A 24,733-nucleotide genomic window follows, 5' to 3' on the forward strand; every position below is an offset into this window, starting at 1 on the left:
CTGCTTTGTCTAATCCTCCTCACATCAGTTTCAAACTGGCCCAATCAGGACCAGTGTAAAAGTAGCATCGCAGCTGGGAAGACATTTCTGACACTGCGACCTGTGGCGTTTTCATGGTTGGGTCATTTGTCCAAGGGATTTAAGCTCTGATCAGGAGAGAACTGGCCGAGTTCAGTCCAGCCGGTTTCCCATTTCTCTGGGCTGTATTAATAGTGTCAGAGCCCCCTTTCCATATCGCCTTTTGGAGAAAGAGAAGGTTGTTTTAATAGCAGCTAGCAGCCGACTTATCAGCTATTGAGAACTGTCATCCTAATAATAAATAAGTTAAATGAGATCAAACGAAGCAATTCCATGTGGATAATCTACCATGGAGCCTAGGAGCACTCTCTTAAATGCTCCTTCCCAAGCACTGGGCAGCTCCAGCTGGGAAATTGCTCCACGGAAAAGGAGCCCCAGGGCTGGAAGGTCGGTTCAGGACATCTTGGAGATCTGCTGCTATCCAGCCGCACTGCTCGGCAAAAATCCACACAGCCCAGCCGGATCCTGCCCCAGGAAGCAAAACTAAGGCTCAATTCATTTCTAAAAGCAGCAGGACTCGTCTTTGGCTCAGGAAGACCCATCGGTTATTAAAGGACGAGGTCACTGGGTAGAGGCAATTTACATAGTAACTGCAAGACTAATTCAGAGCTGTAGTGCGTTTGGGGCCCGCACCAGCAGCTTCAGAAAACAGGTCAACAGACATCTTAGTGGACAATGTCGGAATAACCGGCCAGATGGAGAAGTTTCCTCCTGATCTTCATTATTTAGATGGTGGTTCATGCCCTGAAGAAGGAAGGTTTGGATCCCTTCCCAAACTCCTGTCCATTTCCTCTCTTGTGTGAACGACAGTATCCAATGTCCCAGTCCTTTTAAAAATAAATCCTGCCAAGCTCTTGGCTTCAATGACATCCTGTAGCAGTGAGTTCCGCAGGCTAACTGTGCGTTGTGGGAAAACATGGTCCTTCAATCAGTTTCAAATTTGCTGATTTTTCAATTCTGTTATGTGGCCCCATTGGTCTTGTAGCAAGAGATGGATTGAATAGCAGTACCCTAATCTCCCTTGTTCACGTCCCCTTATTCTCTGACGAAAGTCCCACCTGGTCTCCCATCGTTCTTCTTACCAGTGTCTGAACCTCCTCTAGTTCTGCAGCAGCCTTTTGGAGATGGGTGACCCGTACTGCACACGGTATTCCACATCTGGGTGTCCCTTTGATTCATATAATGACATCAGAGAATTTTCTGTATTATCACCTAGTACATTCCTTATATACCCCAACATCTTGTTTGCTTTGTCATCAGCTGCTGCACGCTCAGCCAAGGTCTGCGCTGGGCGATCTACAATGACTCCCCTGGGGAGATGCTGGCCTCATTGAATTGAATGGGAAAATGTGCATAGATTTCAATGGGGTCAGCAGTTCATCCCTCTCCGTCTCCTCAGTTGTTGCAATTGCATTAGCACCTACGAAGATGGATGAGTAATGCCTAATTCTTCCTCCGCTGGACCCTTTATAGATTTGTCACGTTGTTTCATTTGCCGGTGAGTGGCCCGTTCCTCTCAAGTGGCCAGATCCTGCTGAAGTTCCTCCTGTTGTTTTTCAGTTTGATTAATCTAATAATCCAGCGTCCAGTGCAAATTTTGCTATTTTATTCTTCAGCCCTTGTTTATAAACTCGGCTGTTGACCAGTTGTGCGAGAGGCAGTTTCTCTAGTAGCCCATCATGAGGCTTTTCAGCTCCTTATCCTCTGCATCGCGTTTTTCTGGCTTGTATACGCATCAGGTTTGCTGCAGACCCAGTTTCTCTCGGTGATGCACCTTGAAGCGCTGACGCCGTTGTCATTCAGGTACGCGCAGTTTCCTCCTCCTCCTATCGGGAACCTGCAACAAACGATAAAGCCATCGTCAGCCAGCAGCTGGGCCTGTCCTGTTACTGCCAGTGGGAGAATGCGCCTGACGCAGGGGCTCCCAAACTCTTTGCCAGCATGACCCCATGTTAATGAATTATTTCCTCCCAGGAGACCAGGCAGCATGGAGGGCGCCATTGTGTAGAGCAAAATGGCGTTCTCCACATAGGACATAGGCGCTGACTCGGTGGGTGCTCTGGGGCTGGAGTACCCATGGAAAAAAAAAAAAATAGTGGGTGTTCAGCACCCACCAGCCACCTGCGGATCAGCGCCTCGCCCTCCTCTGCAGCGCCTCCTGCCCACCCGATGGTCCCACAGATCAGCTCCCGTGCTTCCCACCCACCACGGATCAGCTGTTCAATGACATGCAGGATGCACTGGGGGGAGGGGGAGGAGCAGCGGCAGGAAGAGGTGTGTGTGGGGAGGTTGGGGCCAGGGGAGGAGGGGGGCAGGGCCTGGGGTGGAGTGGCGGTTGAACACCCCCCGGGATCTGAGGAAGTCGGCACCTATGGCATAGCGTGGTCTCCTGTGCACCATTATGTGCAGAGTAACGCCACACAGAGGACACCATTTTGCTCTCAAAAATGGCATTCGCCCCACAGCACGACCTATGGTGCATGCAAGGTCATGCCATGTGGAGGATGCTACTTTGTAGAGCAAAATGGTGTCTTCCGTGCACCGTGCCCTCTCAAGATCTCTACGTGCGAGGTGATGTCATGTGGAGCAAAGTGGTACCCTCCACAAACTAGGGGTCACTGCCACCCCGTCTGCTGACGGCACGACCCCCAGTTTGGGAACAGCTGATCTAACACCTGCAGCCTGGATCACTGTATCTCTTCCTCATGTGTGAGGGGGGCCAAATGAGCCCACCTCTACTATTTCAGGTGCGTGTGGGAAGGATTTTCTAGCTAGAGCCAGGGGACGTGTTTCAGATGAAGAGTTTAGTCACCGAAAAATGCAATTTTAGGTCACCTTAAACATTTGGAGCTAAATTAATTTTTTCTTCAGGCTAGATTGACTAGGGGACTTGTGTGCCCTTCACAAAACTGGAGAAAGAGGAGTGGTAAACCCGATAGCCACCGGGTCATTAGCCTGCTTATCTGGGATGAGGAAAGCACAGGTTCAAGTCCCTACTCTGAATCAGGCAGGGTGACGACTTGATTTGGGATACAGGAGATCCAGGTTGAGTGCCCTAACCAGGGGCTAGGGAGTACGGGGGTCAGAGGATGGAGGACGGACACCACCATTGGGTTTGTGCCTGGTGCTTACAAATTTCCTTTGCTTTTAATTAAAAAAAAAAAAAAAAAAAAAAAAAAAAGGCGGTTTAAAAATGCCTGAAACTGAAAGGAAACATTTTGTTTCGGGTTGAACAAAAAAGTTTCATTTGACGTGAAAGTAAAAATGTTGGCTCTTTGTTTTGCCCAGAAAACTGAAAATGTTTCATTTCTGGTTGACTGCTCTCAATTTTCAGTTCAGCCAGCGAACGGCAATATCGCTCATTCCGACAGCTCTAGTTCTTACACCTTCCTCTGGGGCAGCTGGCGCTGGCCACTGGCAGAGACAAGAGACTGGGCCAAATGGACCTTGGGTCAGAACCAGCCTGGGCCTTCCTATGCTCCTGGGTATGTGACAAGCTCATGTAGGACCTGGCCTAGCCGGGCTGCACCGAGGAACCCAATTCCTGAAGGTGGCCCCACGTGGCAGTGAGCAGGGGAGTCAGTCTCCACTCAGGAAGGTTTCTCTGTGGCCCCTTTTGTACTGACGGTCGCTGCGGTGTGAATAACTCAAACCGTGAGGTCTGTTAGCTGTGGTGGAACTGACACACACTGGTGCCTTTTGCTTTCCCTTGAATCTCAAAGGACTCCACCATCTGTGGAGACTTTGTGTTCAGTCATCCTGACGCACATGCAAACTCTGCTCCCTCTTTTTGATGTTGTTTCAGTCTAAGACATGAGTGTCAAACGTACAGCCCCGGACCAGGTATCACTCCTTTCCTTCAGTCTCCAACTCCCTCTAGACTCTCCAAAGCAACTGGCCTGCAGCTCTCCAGGGACTGGAGTCTGAGTGGGAGGAGCTGAGGTGGGTGGATTCGGCCCGGACAAGTTTGACAAAAAAAAAAATAAAAAAAAAAATCACAACTTAAAATATTCAATTTGGAAAGGCTGCCGTGGGGCCTCATGGGAGCTGTAGTACAGGTGCCTTGTGCTCCCCTTCTCTTCTATAGACCAGGTTCCCCATTTGGACTACATGTCCCAGAGTGCACCATGGTCTCACTACTGGTCAAGACGAGGCAATACATCATGGGAGATGCAGTGGAACTGCCTCATACTCCCATTCTTCTCTATAGGCCGAGCTCCATGTTCAAACTACATTTCCCATGGTGCCTCTGATCTCTACTGGTGAGAGGAGGTGGTGCATCATGGAGTCCCTCGGCCATGCTGCACCATGGGACATGTAGTCCAGTTCGAGAGCCCAGCCCATAAAGGGGGAGATTGGGAATATGAGGAAACGAAGCTACAACTCCCATTAGGTATATGGGCAGCATTTTGGGCTAAAATATTTCAGTTTTTTTTTGGGGGGGGGGAGGTTGATAAAAAAGTCAAAATTTTCCATGAAAAGACATTTTGTGAGAAGATTTTATCAACCCCCCAATTTTCCACCATAAAACAGCTTCAATGGAAAGTTCTCAACAACTCTAGTGTTACCATCCCCCTAACAGCGCAGCATCCCTTGCTTCGCTTGATCCATGTCTCAGCTATATGAGAGTGAGCCCCAAATCCCGGAGACAATACAGATTTCCCTCACTCCCCATCAGTATTTTGGGGTTCACGTGGTGAACGTTGGCTCCATCTGAATTCAGCCCCACAACCTAGTGTTCAGAACCTAAACAGACAGAAAAAGGACTCACGAGCTGTTGAAATCAGAGCCATTCACCCATTTCCAGGGCTGTCTCTCCTGCTCTCTCCAGAGGCCGATCCAGTGCTCGGAGACGCCTTTGTATCGCAACATGAAATCCTGTAACACAGAAAAAGGAAAGAGTTTGATTCCACGTGCGCTGCTCACAGGGCTACGGGCAGCACAGAGTCACGTTATACAGACATGTTCCTGAGTTAGTTAAAGCAAAGTGTGGAACTGAAACTACAGCTCCTGGGTTCCACTTTAGTGGCTTAACCTCAGACCATCCCTTCAGCCCCGCCTCAGTCACAGCGCCCCGTGCAACCAGTGCAGCAAACGTGGCAGGAAGCTGCGGACCCCAGAGGAATTCATCACACAGCCCTGCCCCATTCTTTGGGCGCTGAATGAGGCAGGGGTCCTGCGGAAAACACAGCAGGGGGCCACATAACTAAAGATTGGATCATAACTGATCCACACCAAAGGGAAGGAGAAGGAAAACCAGAGTTAAGGTGGCACTTGGGAGCTTTGACTTGTTTCCAGTTAGAGCTGGGCAAGTTTTTGGTGACTTGTAAATTCTGGGCTGGAGTTCCTAGGTGCTACCACGAGAGAAATAGTCAAGTGGATTTGCTGAAACTTTCAGGAAAAAAACCTCCCCTTGAGAGAGTAAAGTTCAGACAACCCCTCTCCCCTCACCCCCCGAAAGAACACAAAAGGAAAACCCGGGGGCAGTTATAAGCAACTGAAAAATGGAAATGCTCAGACCAGTGGTGCCCAAACTTTTCCTGTCGTGTCCCCACTTATCAGTAATGGAATCGGTCGGAAGAGGAACTTGAGCGGACAGAGGAGCTGGGGCTGGGGGAGGAGCTGGGGCTAGAGGCAGAGTTGGGGGAGGGGTGGAGCTGCAGCTGGGACCGAAGCTGGGCTGGGGGTGGAGCTGGCCTGGGGGCAGAGAGGGAATGAGGGCAGAGCTAGGCTGAGGGCAGAGCTGCATCTGGGGCTGGAGCAGGGGGCGGGACACAGCTGGGGCTGTGGGGTCAGAGCTAGGTTGGGAGGCAGAGAGGAGCTGCGGCTGGGGCCAGAGCTGAGCTGTGGGTGGGGCTCCCTCCCCACCCCCTATGGGGGCTGGCTCAGACCCCGCCATATGCCCCTCCCCGATTGTTCCTCCGCGCCTCCCTAGGGGAGGCCACACCCCATAGTTTGGGGACCAGTGGCTTAGGCAATTTTAACAATATGCATCATCCCGTGTGCCTACACTATCCTACGTGGGGGTCTTACCCCATCCCCCTTGTAGTTGAGCATCTTCCACTCATGAATTAAGTGACGTGATTAACGTGTTACATGTGATTCGTTCTCTCTCCCAAGGGGGAGAGTCGTGTGTGTGTAGTGGAGCGGTTTGTTTTGGTAGGGTTTTGTTATTTGAAGTGCATACACTATGTGTTTATGGGAAGGCGGCCATCTTGGCTGACACACTGGGAATCTCCATAATGAAAAAGCCCAAGTCACGCCAGCTGGAGCTAACGAAGCAACCCTCTCCAGTCAGCACAGATCCTCTGTGGACGAGCACAGAGTGTAACCAGTGACACGCTCACCAGTGGGTTACATGGATATCTGAGAAGACCGCTCAAAGTGCACCTCGCTCTCAGAGCAGAAGGTGGTGAGGTTCTGGACGGTCCTTTGTTCCTGGGGGAGTCCATTCCCCAAACTAGGACCAGCCACCAAGGAAACTCCATCTCCCTCACTGAGAAATTTTGCCCTTAAATGGTGCCAGAGGAATAGATATGTCAACCAAGGTCTTCATCCTGGAGCCTTAGGCTCTTTTAGACACCCTGGGCCTATGCCAGGGAGCGCCTGGAAGACTTTGACCATAACTCTAGCATAGTCTATTGCCCCCAGAATGGGTCTGTTTTCTTCTCACCAGGTCCTGCTCACTGTCAATCACAGCCAGGGAGGCGCTGAGCGCAGAGCAGCGTCTCTGGCTGTTGTTCCAGTTATCTTGAGCCTCGGAGAAATAGTAGCATTTCCCTCGGTATCCGATCCAGCTGTCCGGGCACCAGGCCATGCACTGGGGCTGTGCTTTAAGTACCTGCACTGAAATTGAGAGAGCAACATAAGGGTAAGAGCCCATCCTTTCCCTCCCCCGCTCCTCCAGATGCAAATACCCACCAGATGGAAATGAGGAAAGGCTCCAAAGTGCGACCTTAACCTGTGGTTTGTCCCATGCTTGGGGGTTACCAGAAATACAGCTCCTCTGGATAACTACAAGTAACTATTATGATGTGGTTGTACAATGTTTAGTAATATCTACAGAGCCACATTTCCGTATGCATTAAAACGTGTAAGAGCTTTGGACACATCCAGCTAATCATCTCCATAAGGCCACTTTATTCATGGTTTCTCTTTCTCCTGCCCTCGGTCTCAGTTTGTTTAGTCTATTTAGGGTTGGTCTACATTTAAGAGATAGGTTGACATAGCTACCTCGGACAGGGGTGTGAAAAAACACACACACCCCCCCGAGTGACATAGCCAAACCGACATAACCTCTAGTGTAGACGCAGCTATGCTGACGGAAGAAGGCTGGTGTTGACGTGGGTAACATTGCTCAGGGAGGTGGTGTTCCAACACCCGACGGAAAAATCTTTGTCAGTGTAGGCTGGGTCTGTACTATGGTGTTATGCCGGCATAGCCAGAGTGACGCAGCTATGCCAGTGTAGTCTCCGTAGGGCAGACATCCCCGAGACTGTACGCTCTTTGGAGGAGAAATTCCTTTCCTGTTTGTATTATCTCAGAAACTGACGTTTCTTCCTTTCATTACAATGATACACACTTACCCAGGAAGACAGTTTAAAGGGCCAGTTTTGTTATCACAAACAAGGCTCCAGAAGGGAGCAGGAGGGAGAGTCTGAAGATGCGTTCCCGGCCCCCACGGCTGATGCCCGAGAGGAGACAGCCTGTGACTCTGGGTATGTCTGCACGACAATGGCACTGCTACGCTGCTGCAGCCATTCCACAGTAGTGCCGGAACATAGAAACTTCCTACATCAACAGAAGGGTTTTTCCCATTGCGGTAGTTAATCCACCTCTCCAAGAGGCGGTAGCTAGGTCGATGGAAGGACCCTTCTGTTGATCCAGCCGGGGGCTGGGTTGACCTAACTGTGGTGCTCCGGGCATGGAATTTTTCACAGCCCTGAGCAGCGTGGCCAGCTCCATGTAAATGGAACACACAGACACTGGGATCAGCCACTCACCTGCCAGAACAACAACAGCAACAATCAGAATGACAAGTACAACGCTCACTGCGACTGTACATGCAGCACGTTTCCTGAGCTTGCAGCTAGAGACATTCCCTGAAAGAGAAAAAGCCCTTAATTCTCCTGAGAGTGGGGTACCCAGAGTCAGTAGCTGCACCAGGGTCTGAGCTGCGTTGGTGCAAGGAGCATTGTGCTGAACGGCTGCCCTTATCTATCTGTGGAATAGGACCCCAGCAGTGTCAGTCTGTCTGTGTCGCTCTGGAGCCTACAATCTCCGCAGAGTCACTGGGAAGCAATGGAAGTAGCTACTAATATGGCCGAAAGCTCTTTTTGTTCGGAATATCACCAGGTTCATTCACCACTGACATCCCCGGCCTGTTACCGCCCAATTTTTAAGTTCTCAGCCATTCAGACTTTACAGCTTACACCCGTGCAGTGTGCAGCTACAGTAAGGGATAGTTCTATGCCATGCCCAGAGCCTAGACCAGCGGTTCTCAACCAGGGATACGAGGCCCCCTGGGAGCCGCAAGCAGGTTTCAGGGGTCCGCCAAGCATGGCCAGTGTTAGACTTGCTGGGACCCAGGGCCGAAAGCCGAAGCGCCGCTGTGAAGCCTGCGGCCCTGAGCCCTGCCACCTGGGGCTGAAGCTGAAACCTGAGCAACGTGGCCTGGGGGACCCCTGTGGTTTGGGGCCTTGGGCAGCTGCCCTGCTTGCTACCCTCTAACGCCAGCCCTGGCTTTTATATGCAGAAAAACAGTTGTTGTGGCACTGGTGGGCCGTGGAGTTTTTATAGCATGTTGGGGGGGGGGGGGGGGGCGCTCAGGGAATGTCTACACTGCCCACGTTAGCGCTGTCTATACTGGCACTTTTCAGCACTAAAATTTTTGTCGCTCGGGGGGGGGGTGTTTTTTCACACCTCTGAATGACTAAAGTTTTAGCGCTGAAAGGGGCAGTGTAGACACAGCCTCCGAAAGAAAAAGGTTGAGAACCCCTGGTGTAGACCATTGTGATGTCAGAGGTAACTCAGCCAATCAACATCTTTACTCTAGACTCAATTTGCATGCAACAATTTCATTGGTTGCATGAGGGATGACTGCACAGATAGTAACAGGAGTACTTGTGGCACCTTAGAGACTAACAAATATATTAGAGCCTAAGCTTTCGTGGGCTACAACCCACTTCTTCGGATGCACAGATAGTGGCTTACTTAGCCCAACTGCCAGACCTGTGCCACATGATGAATGGGGCTGTTTAATTCCACTCACTGCTCCTTCCCAGACTCTCCCAGAGCTGACACGCAGAATGTCCCAAGGGCGACTGGCTCCAAGCTACCATGGGAGAAAGGATAGGAGTGTGGGACTCACCCTCACTTGGCAGTCTGTGCCCCCTGCCCAGCCTGTGCCCTCTCCCAGACACAAAGCCTGCATGCCTATGTTTGCCCAAGAGACTGGGCTGTTCTAGAGTATCTTTCTTCACACAAAAAACCTACCCACAAATTTTTCTAAAGTACTTTTTTTCTCTGTAGGTCCACACTAGGGGGGGGGGGGGAAAAAAAAAAAAAAGGGTGTTCTGAGCTCAGGACAGCTAACCTGTATTAGCTAACTTGGGTTAAAAAGGCAGTGAAGACCTTTAAAGCAACTGGGGTTAGTCCCCCAAGTTAGGCTTTAATGTGAGCTGCTAGCCCGAGTTGCCGAGTCTTCACTGCTATTTTCACCCAAGTGAGCTAATGCGGGTCACCCACCCCAGTTGAGAACACACCTTTTCCCGCAGTGTAGACATATGCTCCTCTCTCTCTTCAGAAGTGAGCAGAGAGTCGTGGACCTCAGAAACCTTCCTGTCAAAATTGATACAACTGTGCAAAACATTTTAGCTGATATGAAACCACATACTGTGATGGAAAATGTTCCCACCAGCTTTCCTCATTTCCTCTGAAGGATTTTTGAATCTTCGCTCACTAATGATTCATGATGATCTCAGATATGGACGGAATGAACCCAGCAGCCCATGGGGGAGAGGAGTCCTGTGGTCTGGGGGAACTAGATCAGCCCCCAACATAAAAAAATCTCCTGCCCTATCTAGGTAAGGTCTTTTCTGGCCCCCATCTCCACAATATGTGAACACCTCACAGCCTGTTAATGAATTTACCCACCCAGCAGCCTTGTGAGAGAGGGAATTACTGGTCTGACCATTGTACAGATGGGAAACTGAGGCAAAGAGAGATTAACACTTGCCCAGGGTCACACAGGGACTCAAACCCAGATCTTCCAACGCCTGGCCTAGCCCACAAACCACTAGACCACCCTTCCCCCAGCAGTCAGTGCCGGGGTGAATGGGAAAAATCCCGCTCCCAATCAATGTGAGTCACAGCGACAGTCAGGTGCGCACTGAGCTGAGGGAGCTGCAGTCCCACCCAGCAGCTGTGCAGGACGGTGGGGTTCACACAGGGGGGTTCGTAACACGTGGGAACAGGAAACATGCGGCAGGATCGTCTGTGTCCACACACGTACGGGGAAAAACTGGCCCCAAAGAACAGCAGGAAAAAGGAACATGAGGTGGTGAAGGGAGAGAGACAGGGCAGATCTTCAAATGAGGGGGCAGTATGAGGCCCCCCAGGATATATCTCCCCCCTGCCACCACCACACACCCCAGTCAGAATCCCAGCTGGTGGTTCAGGCCTGTAGGAGCCCATTGGGGTGGATGCACCTGTGAAATCTCACCCTCACCAACAGAAGGAAGGGGACAGGGAAGGCAGGAGAATAAAGGGAGACAAGGGGCTACTGCTAAGTCCCCCCATCCCCCAGGACACGGCCTTGATCCCGGATGCACGCACAGGATACAGCAGCTGCGAGTGCAAACCAGCTGCCCTGCTCCTAACCGTGATCAGCTCCCTGCTGCTCCCCGACAGGGCCTGGCCATTTACAGCCAACACTGAAAATACAACCCCACCTGTGCAAGCCGCAGCCTCTCTCCAGCCAGGGACGCTCCAGCGAGCCGGTTCCCCTTTGCTGCCTGGCTCTCCATGGCGGTCAAGGGGCTGCTGTATCTCAGCTCTTCCCCGCTTTCCCAGGCTGTCCGAGTGACACAGCCCCAGAGCCCAGCTAACCGCCGCCTGCGCCGACATCCACATAGGAACCGAGATGCTGCAAATACTGAGTCGAAAGCGAGGAACTGCTCCAACGCTCCTGTAGGGCGTGGGCGTCGGCCCCGGAGACCGTGTGACAATCTGTGATCACTTTACACGCCAGTCACGCTGCTCAGGAGTTTCCAATCTGCATCACTCACAGGTTTAGAGGTCACACAGCCGCCTGCCATGGAAAGACTTAACGCCAAAAGGAAGCAGCCGGCATCGACGCTGTTCAGAGTCTCCATAAGGCACACGCCGGCTGCCCTCATTTTCCATGCACGACAGCGGATTTATGACACACTGCAACGCTACTGTTCTTACCACATCCCCTTCCTGGCTGCTAACCGTCTGAATCCTCCTCCACTGAGCACTGCAGCCCCCTGCTTCCCCCACAGCCACAGCCCACTCCCCACCACTGCGGCTCCATCATCCCCCCCCTCCATTGCTGGCCCCTTCCCCTCCCATACACCCTTCCCCATTACTGCTGGTTTCCTGTCTCACCCCGCTGCTTCCTCCCCACCCTTCCCACCACTGCCGCTTCCTGCCCTCCATCTCTCTCACCCACAGCTGACCCCTTCCCGTCCTAATCACGGCTCATCCTCTGGCTGCTGACCCCTTCCCCCACCTGCCGCTGCATCCTCCCTGCCCTCCATCCCTCCCGCTGCTCATTCACCCTCCTCCAGCGTCAGCCGGAACTTGGCGTGGAGGGGACCAGGTGACGTCTACACTGCAGTCGGCAGCTGTGACTGCAGCTCGGGTGGACGTGCCGGAGCTAGCCTGGATCTAGCGAGCGCCACTAAAAACTGGCAGCGAAGCAGTGTTAGTGCAGGGTTTTGTGCGAGCTAGGAAGGCAGGTACATACGTGGGGGGTCAGAGGGGCTCACACGGCCCAGGCTGAAAGCCGGGCCACTGCCCCGCTGCTGTTTTTAGTGCCACTCACTAAAGCAAAGCTGGCTCAGGTCTGCAAACACCCGCCCCCTGCTGCAGTACGGACAGTCCCTTTAACAGAAGCTGGAGCATTTGCAGAGTCGGGGACTGGTCGACACAGAAACTTGCACCCACGTGACTTTCAGTCGTCCCCCCCCCCGCGTTGTGTTGGCTCCCTGCCAAGTCTGGGCGGTGACCATCCTAGTTTAGATGTTAAGAGTAGTGACCTGTTTTGATTTAGCAAATTAATCACTTAAAAGAACCCCCAAAACACCGATTAAGGTCAGTCAGAATAGGGCACTTACAGTACATTTGCAATCAGCGGGCGGGTAATCAATTCCCCTCCTCTCTCCTCTTAAACTACTATTCAAATCATTCAAGTTAGTTTTATTTGGCGACTGTCACGAGTTAGCAACTTTAAAAAAAAAATTAAAAAAACGCAGATCCCGACTTGACAGTGAGGTGGTGAAAGGTTGGTTTTGGCTTCATCTGCTAGATGGTGAAATTCAGGGCAGTTCCCTGCTTGGCTGCCACCCACTAGAGCCCTTTCCAGCCCCTGCAGCCCACTTCTGCAGCCCTGCTCAGGTGCACACAGAAGTTTGCTCTTCTGGAGGGGTCTGCAGAGGAGAGCATGGAATTGGAGTGGAGCAGGAAAAAAGCGGTCAGAGGGGGAGGGGAATGGAGAAGGGAATTACAGGTAGGGGGCACAATGGAGGAAATCTAGCTCTCTGGCAGGCATTTGCAGAGTCGGGGACTGGTCGACACACAAACTTGCACCCACATGGCTTTCAGTTCCCCCCTCGCGTTGTGTTGGCTCTCTGCCAAGTCTGGGCGGTGACCATCCTAGTTTAGATGTTAAGAGCAGTGACCTGTTTTGATTTAGCAAATTAATCACTTAAAAAGAACCCCCAAACACTGATTAAGGTCAGTCAGAACAGGGCACTTACAGTACATTTACAATCAGCGGGCGGGTAATCAATTCCCCTCCTCTCTCCTCTTAAACTACTACTCCAATCATTCAAGTTAATTTTAGTTGGCGCCTATCACGAGTTAGAAACCCCTCGCCGCATCCCCTGGTTACCTAACTCTGTCTGTGTGCCACTGGAGAACATGACTCGTGCGAGCTTTGAGCTAGTGAAGTGGGCAATGTGATGACTGTTTCAGTCATTTTAGGTTAAAAACACGGCTTAACTGACAATTTCCACACCTACTCTCAATGAAAACACCCTGTTTTGTTAATTTACACCTTAAATCCTAAAAACCAGGTTCCACGGCTCTGGGTACAGTACAAAATCCCCAACAGAAAAACACAACAACAAATAACTCAACCCTATCCCTACAGCACACACCCCTCCACAAACCTGAGCGGGTTCCCTGGAGTGCTGTATAGAGAGGGGAGACTGTGGACTAGATGTGACAGAGGCATTTTCTACTCCAATGTCCCACATCAAGGAAAAACCAAGGCTGACCCTGGAGACATCGTACTACAGAGTGACCTGCCACCGGAACCGGAATGACAGCAAGGGTAACGGGGTACAGGGGCTAAACCCCAAACACTGCATGTGACCCCCATCTTAGGTGGGGCATACCCGCCTCTGACAGACACCTGGGGACTGGCTTCTTCTAACACCTGCTCCCATCGTTTGACTCCTCCCGTGTTTGGGGTAACACAACTTTGTAAATAAGCCAGACTGTATGAAAGGGGACCAGACCCCACTGTCGGTTTCTCCTCGTAACTGCAAGACACCACATTTTTGGCGAGTCGCTCAGGTCGAAAGGGATAGGAGAGGGTTTGATGAGCATCTGACCATGTAGCTGTAGCTTGCTGGAGGCAGACCAGCTTCTTAAGGCTTGCAATGGGGCGGGTGGATGCAAGATCTCACATCTGACACCAGAGCCCCTGCTCTCCCCGTGCCCCTAACCCTACATGCACACACACACTCCTGAACAACCTCCTGATTTGGGGGGAGCTGGATGGCCTGGCATCCGGGCAAACTGCTTATCCTCGGGGAATAAACCCAGGGCACCAGGCCCTCTGGGGTTGAGGGAACAGTTTCAGTCTCCCCACGTGTCCTTAGCCAGCATTTTCCACAGTCCTGTTTAAGGCACAGCAAACACCCCAGCAATCTCCCCACCCCCACAGGTGTTACAGTCACAGGCACTGAAAGGTGGGACTCCTCCTACACTCGCTCTTTGGTATTTGCAGAGCCCCATCTGTACAGAGCCAGAGGTTTGCACTTTTTTTTTTTTTTTTTTTTTTTTTTTTACAAGCTCTAGCTTCCCCCCAGCAGGTGTGGGCTGGATGCAGGGGGCAGTGGGTGAGATTCAATGGCCTGTGCTGTGCGGCAGTGGGGATGGGGTGGGCAGAGGGTGGGTGTCAGAACAGGTGATCACACTGGTCCCTTTTGGCTTTACAAACGATGACACTAGAGACACCATTTAAGTGCTCAGAACCAGGCTTCAGTTACCTGGCTCCGCTCCGCTCTCGGGGTTTCCAGGGATATCAGGATTAACCTCTGACCGCAGTTGCATCCCAGCGGGATCCATTCCTTTCTCTTGTCTCAGCGGGACACGTGGGCACACGCCGGACTCCTTGCTTTCTCGCTACCGGATTCAGTCCCGGTCGGCTGGAGAGATTCCTGGCTCCCGACGTGGCTGTTCTGCAATGCAAGAGGGAAGAGCCGGAACATGTAAAGGGCAAAAACAACAAGGAGTCTGGTGGCACCTTAAAGACTAACAGATTTATTTGGGCATAAGCTTTCGTGAGTAAAAACCGCACTTCTTCACATCCGAAGCTCTGCTTGCACTCCTGCCTCAGTTTCCCCCATCAGTGCTGCCTCAGTGTGCAATGGAGCCTTTAAGTGCTGATGCCTCAGCACAGTAAGCTCCCCACTTCGGACCCTTGCCCTGTGCACAGCCCTATTCTCTTCAACACTGGAGCCCTCTGCACACGCCCCACACGCCCCGCCATGCATTCCCAGCCTCTCCTCCCCCACCGCACTGCCTTCAACAATACTACTGAGTCCTCCCATCTCATGCCCCCTCCCACCCACTAACTCCGAGCTATCAAGTTTTTCTACACAGCTGCAATCTGCAGGACCAAAAGGGAAATGTGGTCCGATTCTAATGACAGAACTTTCAAAGTTTCAAAGCCACGTTAAAGCAAAACGTTACTGCCCACAGAAAGTTAGTGGGTGGGAGGACTCAGTAGCATTGTTGAAGGCAGTGCGGTGGGGGAGGAGAGGCTGAGGCAGGAGTGCAAGCAGAGCCTAGTGCTTGGGATCTGGTGTCCTTCCCTGCTGTGCCCCTTTCTGGGCACCAGGTCTCCCCAGAACAATCCTCCTAGGCTGTGGGCAATAACAACGTTTCGCTTTAACGTGGCTGTGTAGTCCCGGCACCAGTGCTGGCAGAGAGCTCTCCCAGCGCTGTAAAAAACCCACCTCCAGGAGGGGAATAGCTCCCAGCGCTGGTGCACTGTCTACACTGGCACTTTACAGCGCTGACACTTGCAGCACTCTGGGGGGGGTTGTCCCCTTGGCTACACTTGCAAGTTACAGCGCTGTAAAGCCTCCCCCAGCGCTGTAACTCACTCCCCGTCCACACTGGCAGGGCACTTACAGCGCTGTATCTCCCTGGGTACACCGCTGCAGGTACTCCACCTCCCGGAGAGGAATAACAGCTGCAGCGGAGTGGCTACGACTCAGGGGTGTGAGTGTAAACGGCTTGCAGCGCTGCACTAATCACCTTGTCAAGTGGCCAATCCTCTCTGGCTGCAGGAATGCGGAAGTGCCTGTTTCAAAGCTCCTACCACAGAGAAAAGTAAACAGATTGCAGCTTGCTTTGAGTGAGTGAATGAATGAGCAGGGGGCCGGGAGTTCGGAACTTGCAAAATAGCGTGCTGACACGCTCCAAAAAGCACTCTCTGTCCCCCCACACTCCCTGTCACAATCCACCCCATCCCCCCCGTTTTGAAAAGCATGTTGCAGCCACATGAATGCTGGGATAGCTGCCCATAATGCACCACTCCCAACACAGCTGCAAATGTTGCAAGTGTGGCCACACCACTGCGCTGGCAGCTGTCAGTGTGGACAGACTGCAGCGCTTTCCCCACTCAGCTGCACGAAGACAGGTTTACCTTACAGCGCTGTACAGCTGCAAGTGTAGCCAACGAGAAAGTTGCAGCACTGTACATTGCCAGTGTAGACAAGGGAGCAAATAAACTGGAAAGAGGCCAGATGTGCAGTGACTTGTCTTAACTCCTTACTAGGCTATTCAAAAGCTGCTTTCAAAATGCACAAGCTCCCCCTCCCCCCCGCCCAAGAGACAGCCCTTCCTTTAGGGCGGGGAGCGCTCCCTCAGGAAAACACAAGACAGAGATGACAGCTGCACCACTGACTTCCCTCAATGCCGTTTTTACAAAACTTTCCAGCAGGAAATTTCCAAGTGTAAATTTTAGTTTGGGATTTAAAAATCCCCACCACTTTTTTTTTATTTTTAAATAAGACACCTCACCCACCGCCCGTTTGTTGCCACTGAATGCAATAGAACAGTGTCTCTGGAGTCTCATACACATGCTTGAAATAGAACACAACTGGATACGGCCAACGTGAGCCAGGGTCTGACGCTAGAGGCTGCACTGGGTGCGGTCATATTTCTTATCCCATGAGACAGGAGAATTGGCAGGAGGTTCACGGCCAGAAGTTGGCTGGATCCTGCTATGGGGATGTTGCTTTTTGTGATATTCTGCGCCCTTCCCCCTCACCCACCCCCTTTCTGATGGTCTCAGACCAGCACAACACTTGTTCTCTATTAACATGATAGCGTCAGGGAGGGCTGGACCCAGCAGTGTCCATGTGCTGGATGAGGGTTTATGCAGCATTGTTATGCCCAGGGGCAGACTGTTCCTGCGGGACGAGGAGAAGATTCTCTTGTTGTCTATTCTCACAATAGATTTGGGGGCCAAAGCTTGTCTGGGTCACTTTATATTGAAACCACTTTGTGATTTCCCCGCAGACCCCAAACTGTGATTCACAGCAGGGCCGGCTCTAACTTTTTTGCCGCCCCAGGCAAAAAAGAAGAGCGCCGCCCTGCCGTACCCCCCCGCGAGCGCCGCCAAAATCCCTGCCCCCCCCAGCACCACGCCACCCGAAGCCCCGCCCCCAGCGCCGCGCCGCCCGAAGCCCCGCCCCCCCTCCGAGCGCCACGCCGCCCGAAGCCCCGCCCCCCCTCCGAGCGCCACACCGCCCGAAGCCCCCGCCCCCCCTCCGAGCACCACACCGCCCGAAGCCCCCGCCCCCCCTCCGAGCACCACGCCGCCCCAAAGCCCCGCCCCCCTACGAGCCCCACGCCGCCGAATCCAAAATAAAATAAAATAAAATAAAATAAAAAATCGAGCGCCGCCCTGCCCCAAGGTGCCGCCCCAAGCACGTGCTTGGTCGGCTGGTGCCTGGAGCCGGCCCTGATTCACAGTCTCACCAACTCACACCCCACCCAACACCCGGTTCACCCAGGGATCCCCCAGAGCATCCACACTAGGACTCAGTGGGTCCCCACCACCTCCTGGGCCCTCCTAAGGGGACCCACTTCCCAAGTCGATGCTCTCCCAACCCCCACACCGTCCCTCCCGGCACCCCTGCAGCCCGCCTCACTGCACAGGGACCCCAGCATCAGTGCTGAGAGCGCCCCGTGATCTCCCCACCCCACCGCCCAGGGGCGCTGAGACCCATTGAACCAAACAGCAAACCCTGTCTGTGATGGAACCACTTCAAGCCGGGGGGTGGGGGTTCCAGCCCCAATGCACCCGCCACGCCACCCGCTCTCCAGCCTGGATCTACACTGGGCTCCCTCGCAGCATCTCGGCCAGATCGCTCGCTCCCTCCCCCCACCCCAAACACACACACCAGCCCCACCCCTGCCCACCCCCCTGCGGGCGCCCGGTGCAGCAGAAGGAAGGAGGATCCCCCCACCCACCCCAGTGTCCCGGGAGCTCTGCTTATCTGCGGGCTCCATGAGACCCGGCCACAGCCCGGCGGGGTCCTGGCCCCAGCCGCGTGAGCAGCCCGGTTTTGGCTCAGCCCCCCCCAACCTGGGATCTCAGCCCCAGCCCCTGCCCCAGCGCTCTCACCTGGGACCCGGCTCTCACAACACAACTGAGAGGAGACGCTTGTGCGCTGCCTGACCGGGGACCCGCTCTCAGAGGCAGGGAAGGGAAAGCCGGGGGGTGGAGCGAGCTCTCCACCAATCAGCGTCGGAGTGCGGGGGCGGGGAAACACAAATTGGCTCTGCTCCCCCAGCTCCCCGAAGCGGGTGAGCCCCCGGGATACGGGCGCGGTGCCCGGCTGCCGAGGGGGCGTTTTGCTAAAATCCCCCGGGACTGTCGCTCCAGCCGCAGCCGCTCCTGCCTGTAGCTCTGCCAGGCCCCAGTTCACTCCTGGGCGCGCCCGTTCACCCCCCTGCGCTTCTCCAATGCCGCTGTCCCGTTCCCGCCCCGCAGCGCCCCCCGCTCCGCTCCGCTCCCAGAGACCCGGTGTCCGGCACTTGCGGGGCCGGACACAGACGCCCGCAGCGCGGCTCGCGGCCCTGCGCTTCAGCGATCGGGCTGTCAGAGCCCCGCATGAGCCCGTGTGCGCCCCTCGGCTGGGGAAACGCGTTCACACGGGGAGAGGCGGGGCGCGGGGGGACGATGTCCCAGGACAGACCCGAGTCTCACGGACACTGATCGGAAAGCCCTGGGGGCGGGACTGTGGTTTTGTTCTGGGTTCGGGCAGTGCCTAGGAGGGTTCACACAGATGAGATGTTTGCAGCAAGTCCCGTTACACATGTGGTGGCAAATCATGTGGCCCAGCTCCGAGGTGGGTTGGGAATAAGAGAACAATTGTTGCCGACATGACAAGCAGGGAAATCCTGTCACCCTCAAGCGGTGTGGGCGGCTCGTGTGGTTTCCTTGTCACTCGGAAGTGTACATGGTAGTGACTAGGCTGGGGGAGGAAAGGGGAACGCAGGTGCTGATCTCTAACAAACTGACAATCCTGCGCGCTGCCCTCGCTCCTTTCAATAGAAAAAACCCGCCCCGAAAAATCCAGGCTCCTTTGATTCTAATTTCAGATTCTTGCTTTGTCTCTATGTAACCCTTCCGCCAGGTGGCGCTCTCAGCTCACATCCGCCCAGCCCCTGCCCAGCAATTAATCCTACCACCAACCTACAAATCAACCCGCTCCTCCCAGCCCCACATCAGTTCTGCCCCAAGATCAGTGCAGCTCCCTCGCCCCCAACATTTGCCCTGCCCCCAAATCAATGCTGCTCCCCAAATCTACCTTGCCCCCCACATCCACCCTGCCCCTTCAGCCCCTCGATCAGTGCTGCCCCCCATCTGCCCGGCCCCCCTCATCTGCCCTGCTCTCCAAGATCAGTGCTGCCTCCCCTGCATATGTCCTGCCCCCACAGCCCCTAGATTAGTGCTGCCCCCACATATGCCCTGCCCCACCCATCCCAACCTCTGCTTCTCCTACACCTCCTGGAGTTCTTCACACACACCCAGGCAGGTGGGGGGACTGCAACAGGGACCCCATCCCCCAAGCTGGGTGTTGCAGAGGGGAACAGGGAAGACCGTGGACATTAGAGAGGGAAGGGAGGAAACCTAGGGGAGAGGGTGTAGGAAAAGGCTGAGGAAAGGGCAGCAAGGTTTAAGATGGTGCACACCTCCTTGCTGCTGATTAAAGGTTCCCTGAGCTGGAATCTGGAGGAGAGGGTGGGTCCGGGTTCCCCTGCCAGCCACTGGGGAACTGGCACTGCCTGGGCAGTGAATGAGAAGGCTCCAGAGCAAAAGTGGGCAAACTATGGCCCGGGGGCTGCATCCGGCCCTTCAGACATTTTAATCCGGCCCTCAAGCTCCAGCCAGGGAGCAGGGTGGGGGCTTGCCCCGGTTCACGCATGCCAGGGCTCCGCATGGCTCCCGGAAGCAGTGGCACATCCCCCCTCTGTCTCCTACTGGTAGGGGCATCCGGGGGCTCCGCACACTGCCCCCACAGCTCCCATTGGCCGGCAACCACAGGGGGCAGCATGCACTGCCCCCACAGCTCCCATTGGCCGGACGGGGCAGCGTGCAGAGCCGCCTGGCCGCGCCTCTGCATAGGAGCCGGAGGGAGGACATGCCACTGCTTCCGGGAGCTGTTTGAGGTAAGCGCAGCCCTGAGCCTGCACCCCTGACCTCCTCCTGTGCCCCAACCCCCTTCCCCAGCCCTGTTCCCCCTCCCACCCTCTGAACCCCTCGGTCCCAGCCCGGAGCAGCCTCCTGCACCCCAACCCCTCGTCGACAGCCCCACCCCAGAGCACGCACCCCTAGCTGAAGCCCTCACCCCCTCCCACACCCCAACCCCCAATTTTGTGAGCATTCATGGCCCTCCATACAATTTCCATACCCAGATGTGGCCCTCGGGCCAAAAAGTTTGCCCACCCCAGCTCCATAGGAACTGTCTCAGGCAAAGACTTCGATGTCCTGGGAACTGAGCCCTGGCCGCAGGGCCGAGCCAGGAAGGGAGAGCACCCGGTATCTCAGAGAGTGAGGGAGAGAGGCAGCAAGGTGCACAAGCAGCGGCAGAAGGGAACATCGGACCTGGAAAGAGCTAATCCCCACAGCAGCCAGGAGGAAGCGCCTTAGCAGTAATTATCCTGACAATTGCTGACTATTTAGAACAAAAATCAGAACCCCCACAACGCACACTGACCTGCCAGACGTGTGTAACGTGGCAACATCAAAAAAGAAACCTGTCAGCCACCACATGCAAAACAGGACCCTGGAGACAGAGTCGCAACATACAGAAAACCCACCAATGAAAGCAGCAGAGATCCCAGTTACAGGGATCCTGCCCTGTGAGAACCCAAGCCAGAATCGGCTCCAGAGGCTGACTGCTGGTCTAGATTCCAGGGCTTTGGAGCTGTGCTCCGGCTCCGCTCCAGCTCCAGGCAAAACTTGCAGTTCCACTGCTCAGGAGCTGCTCCGCGCTCTGCTCCAAAGCCCTCCTATGTTCTGAGTTGCACAGATGTAACGAAGTCCTTGTCTACATGAGACAGGGTACGTCTACATGAGAAACACGACAGTGGCACAGCTGCTGTATTGGCACTATAGCAACAGAAGTGGTTCTTCCATAGCTGTAGATAATCCACCTCTCCACGAGGTGGTAACTAGGTCAGCGGAAGTATTCTCCCGTTGACGTAGGGCTGTCTACACCTGAAGTGAGGTTGGCTTAACTATGTATCTCCGGGGGGTGAATTTTTCACACCTCTGAGAGAAATAGCTACATCAACCTAACTGTCTAGTGGAGACCATCCCAAAGTTCCACCTTACTTAAGTCGGTTTTTAAACTGGTTTGGTTAACGCCAACCCCCCCCCAACCCCCCCGGACACTGTTTTGGAGTTTAAGGACAGTTAATTCCGGTTTAGCTTAAACCTATTCCTATCTGATGTGAGACAAACTGAAACAAGCCACTCAAACTCTATGTGCATCCATAGTACCGAGGCTAGTGTCGACTTCTGGAGTGTTGCACTGTGGGTAGCTATCCCATAGCTATCCCATAGTTCCCGCAGTCTCCCCCGCCCATTGGAATTCTGGGTTGAGATCCCAATGCCTGATGGGGCAAAAAACATTGTCGCTGGTGGTTCTCGGTACAGCCTCCCACCTCCCTCCATGAAAGCAATGGCAGACAACCGTTTCGCGCCTTTTTTCCTGGGTGAACTCTGCAGACGCCATACCACGGCAAGCATGGAGCCCGCTCAGCTCAAGACAGCAGTCATGAACATTGTAAACACCTCGCGCATTATCGTGCAGTTTATGCTGAACCAGAACCTGCAAAACCAGGCAAGGAGGAGGCAGCGATGGCAGCGGGGGGACGATGAGAGTGATGAGGACATGGACACAGAATTCTTTCAAACCACGGGCCCTGGCGCTTTGGAAATCATGGTGTTAATGGGGCAGGTTCTAGCCGTGGAACGCAGATTCTGGGCCCGGGACACAAGCACAAACTGGTGGGACCGCATAGTGTTGCAGGTCTGGGATGATTCCCAGTGGCTGCGTAACTTTCTCATGCATAAGGGCACTTTCATGGAACTTTGTGACTTGCTTTCCCCTGCCCTGAAGCGCCAGAATACCAAGATGAGAGCAGCCCTCACAGTTAAGAAGCGAGTGGCAATAGCCCTGTGGAAGCTTGCAATGCCAGACAGCTACCGGTCAGTCGGGAATCAATTTGGAGTGGGCAAATCTACTGTGGGGGCTGCTGTGATGCAAGTAGCCAAAGCAATCTCTGAGCTGCTGCTACAAAAGGTAGTAACTCTGGGAAATGTGCAGGTCATAGTGGATGGCTTTGCTGCAATGGGATTCCCTAACTGTGGTGGGGCGATAGATGGAACCCATATACCTATCTTGGCACCGGAGCACCAGGGTACCCAGTACATAAACTGCAAGGGGTACTTTTCAGTGGTGCTGCAAGCACTTGTGGATCACAAGGGACGTTTCACCAACATCAACGTGGGCTGGCCGGGAAGGGTTCATGACGCTCGCGTCTTCAGGAACACTAGTCTGTTTAAACGGCTGCAGCAAGGGACTTACTTTCTGGACCAGAAAATAACCGTTAGGGATGTTGATATGCCTATAGTTATCCTTGGGGACCCAGCCTACCCCTTAATGCCATGGCTCATGAAGCCATACACAGGCAGCCTGGACAGTAGTCAGGAGCTGTTCAACTACAGGCTGAGCAAGTGCAGAATGGTGGTAGAATGTACATTTGGCCGTTTAAAAGGTCGCTGGTGCTCGTTACTGACTCAGTCAGACCTCAGCCAAACCAATCTCCCCATTATTATTGCTCCTTGCTGTGTGCTCCACAATCTCTGTGAGAGTAAGGGGGAGACCTTTATGGCGGGGTGGGAGGCTGAGGCAAATCGCCTGGCTGATGATTATGCGCAGCCAGACACCAGGGCAATTAGAAGATCACACCAGGAAGCGTTGCGCATCAGAGAAGCTTTGAAAACCAGTTTCATGACTGGCCAGGCTACGGTGTGAAAGTTCTGTTTGTTGAAAACCCGCCCCCTTGATTGACTCATTCCCTGTAAGCAAACCACCCTCCCACCTTAAATCACAGCCTGCTTTTAAAGGAAATAAAGTCACTATCGTTTAAAAATCATGTATTCTTTATTAATTGATTATAAACATAGGGAGAGAACTGACAAGGTAACCCGGGTGAGGTTTGGGAGGAGGATAGGAGGGAAGTAAAAGGCCACTGAAAAAATTCAATATAATGACAGCCTTTTGGTTGGACCGTCCACTGGGGTGGAGTGGGAGGGTGCATGTAGCCATCCCCTCCCCCCCCCCGCGTTCTTACAAGTCTGGGTGAGTAGGATATGGAACATGCTGAGGGGGGAGGGAGGTTATACAGCGGCTGCAGCGGCACTCTGTTATCCTGCTGCCGTTCCTGAAGCTCCACCAGACACCGGAGCATGTCCGTTTGATCACGCAGCAGCCCCAGCATTGCAGCTTGTCACCTCTCATCTCGAGCGTCCCTCATGACCTCACGTTCACTGGCATCTTTCCTGTACTTAGATACCGTGTCCTTCCACTCATTCAAATGAGCTCTTTCATTGCAGGTGCATTCCATTATTTCCGAGAACATCTCGTCTCGCGTCCTCTTTCTCCGCCGCCTTATCTGAGATAGCCTTCGGGACAGAGGAAGGAGGCTTGAAAAATTTGCAGCTGCTGGAGGGAGGGAAAAAAGGAGAGAAGTTTTTTAAAAGATACATTTTACAGAACAATGCTTATACTCTTTCACGGTGAACAACACTATTCACATTACATAGCACATGTGATTTCAGTACAAGGTTGCATTTTCCATCTTAATATTGAGTGCCTGTGGCTTTGGTGTTAGAGATCACAGACGCAGGTCTGGGCAACAGAATTCGGCTTGCATGCGGCCATGGTAAGCCATTGTCTTTCGGCTTCTGCGCCCTCCTTTCCCACATACCAATCGGCGTTCCACGGCTATAACCTGCCCCATTAACAGCATGATCTCTAAAACACTGGGGCCCGCGGTTTGATAGAATTTCATGTCCATGTCCTAATCACTCTCGCCACCGCGCTGCCGTAGACTACTCCTCGCCGCCTGGTTTTGCAGGTTCTGGTTCAGCATAAACCAAGCAAAGCCTGTTGACTGCTGCGGTTTTCCTGTTAACCTTCAGCAGCAGAAAACAAACTAACCCCCCCCATCCAATTCTCTGGGATGATCGCTTTATCCCTCCCCCCACCGCGTGGCTGGTATCAGGGAAGATCCCTGCTAGCCAAAGGCGAAAAGCTCAGCGCCGCGAATGCATCCCAAGTCCTCAGGGCAAATTAATCATTAAAAAACGCTTGCTTTTAAACTATGTTTTATATTTACAAAGGTACACTCACCTGAGGTGGCTTCATGGTCTGGGATACCACCTTGGGAGGGTTGGGAGGGTACTTCAGTCAGGCTGAGAAAAAGATCCTGGCTTTTGGGGAGAACGGAGTGCTGTGTGCTCGCCGCAAGCTCGTCCTCCTCCTCCTCCTCTTCCCCGTCCGCAGAATCCTCAGGTGTG

At 53.6% G+C, this 24,733-nt stretch overlaps 1 protein-coding gene across 1 annotated transcript; it reads right to left on the bottom strand.

Annotated features, from left to right (window-relative positions):
- Positions 1-1,767: 1,767 nt before the first annotated feature.
- LOC135887327 (C-type lectin domain family 2 member D-like) lies at positions 1,768-14,682 on the bottom strand. Its single transcript, XM_065415090.1, has 5 exons — positions 14,604-14,682; positions 8,082-8,180; positions 6,752-6,924; positions 4,850-4,956; positions 1,768-1,915 (listed from the first exon to the last, which is right to left on the bottom strand). Exons 1-5 carry the CDS (start codon positions 14,680-14,682, stop codon positions 1,768-1,770), a joined length of 606 nt encoding a protein of 201 aa, XP_065271162.1.
- Positions 14,683-24,733: the final 10,051 nt, after the last annotated feature.

The sequence above is a fragment of the Emys orbicularis genome, chromosome 13, assembly GCF_028017835.1.
Source record: "Emys orbicularis isolate rEmyOrb1 chromosome 13, rEmyOrb1.hap1, whole genome shotgun sequence".
Lineage (NCBI taxonomy): Eukaryota > Metazoa > Chordata > Testudines > Emydidae > Emys > Emys orbicularis.

Excerpts from the sequence above, each read along its gene's own strand:
- LOC135887327 (XM_065415090.1), bottom strand. The coding sequence starts at position 14,682 with ATGGATCCCGCTGGGATGCAACTGCGGTCAGAGGTTAATCCTGATATC. Across the intron at positions 8,181-14,603 it reads CGAGAGCGGAGCGGAGCCAG|GGAATGTCTCTAGCTGCAAG; the intron begins GTAACTGAAGCC and ends TTTCTCTTTCAG. Across the intron at positions 6,925-8,081 it reads TGCTGTTGTTGTTCTGGCAG|TGCAGGTACTTAAAGCACAG; the intron begins GTGAGTGGCTGA and ends TCTCAATTTCAG.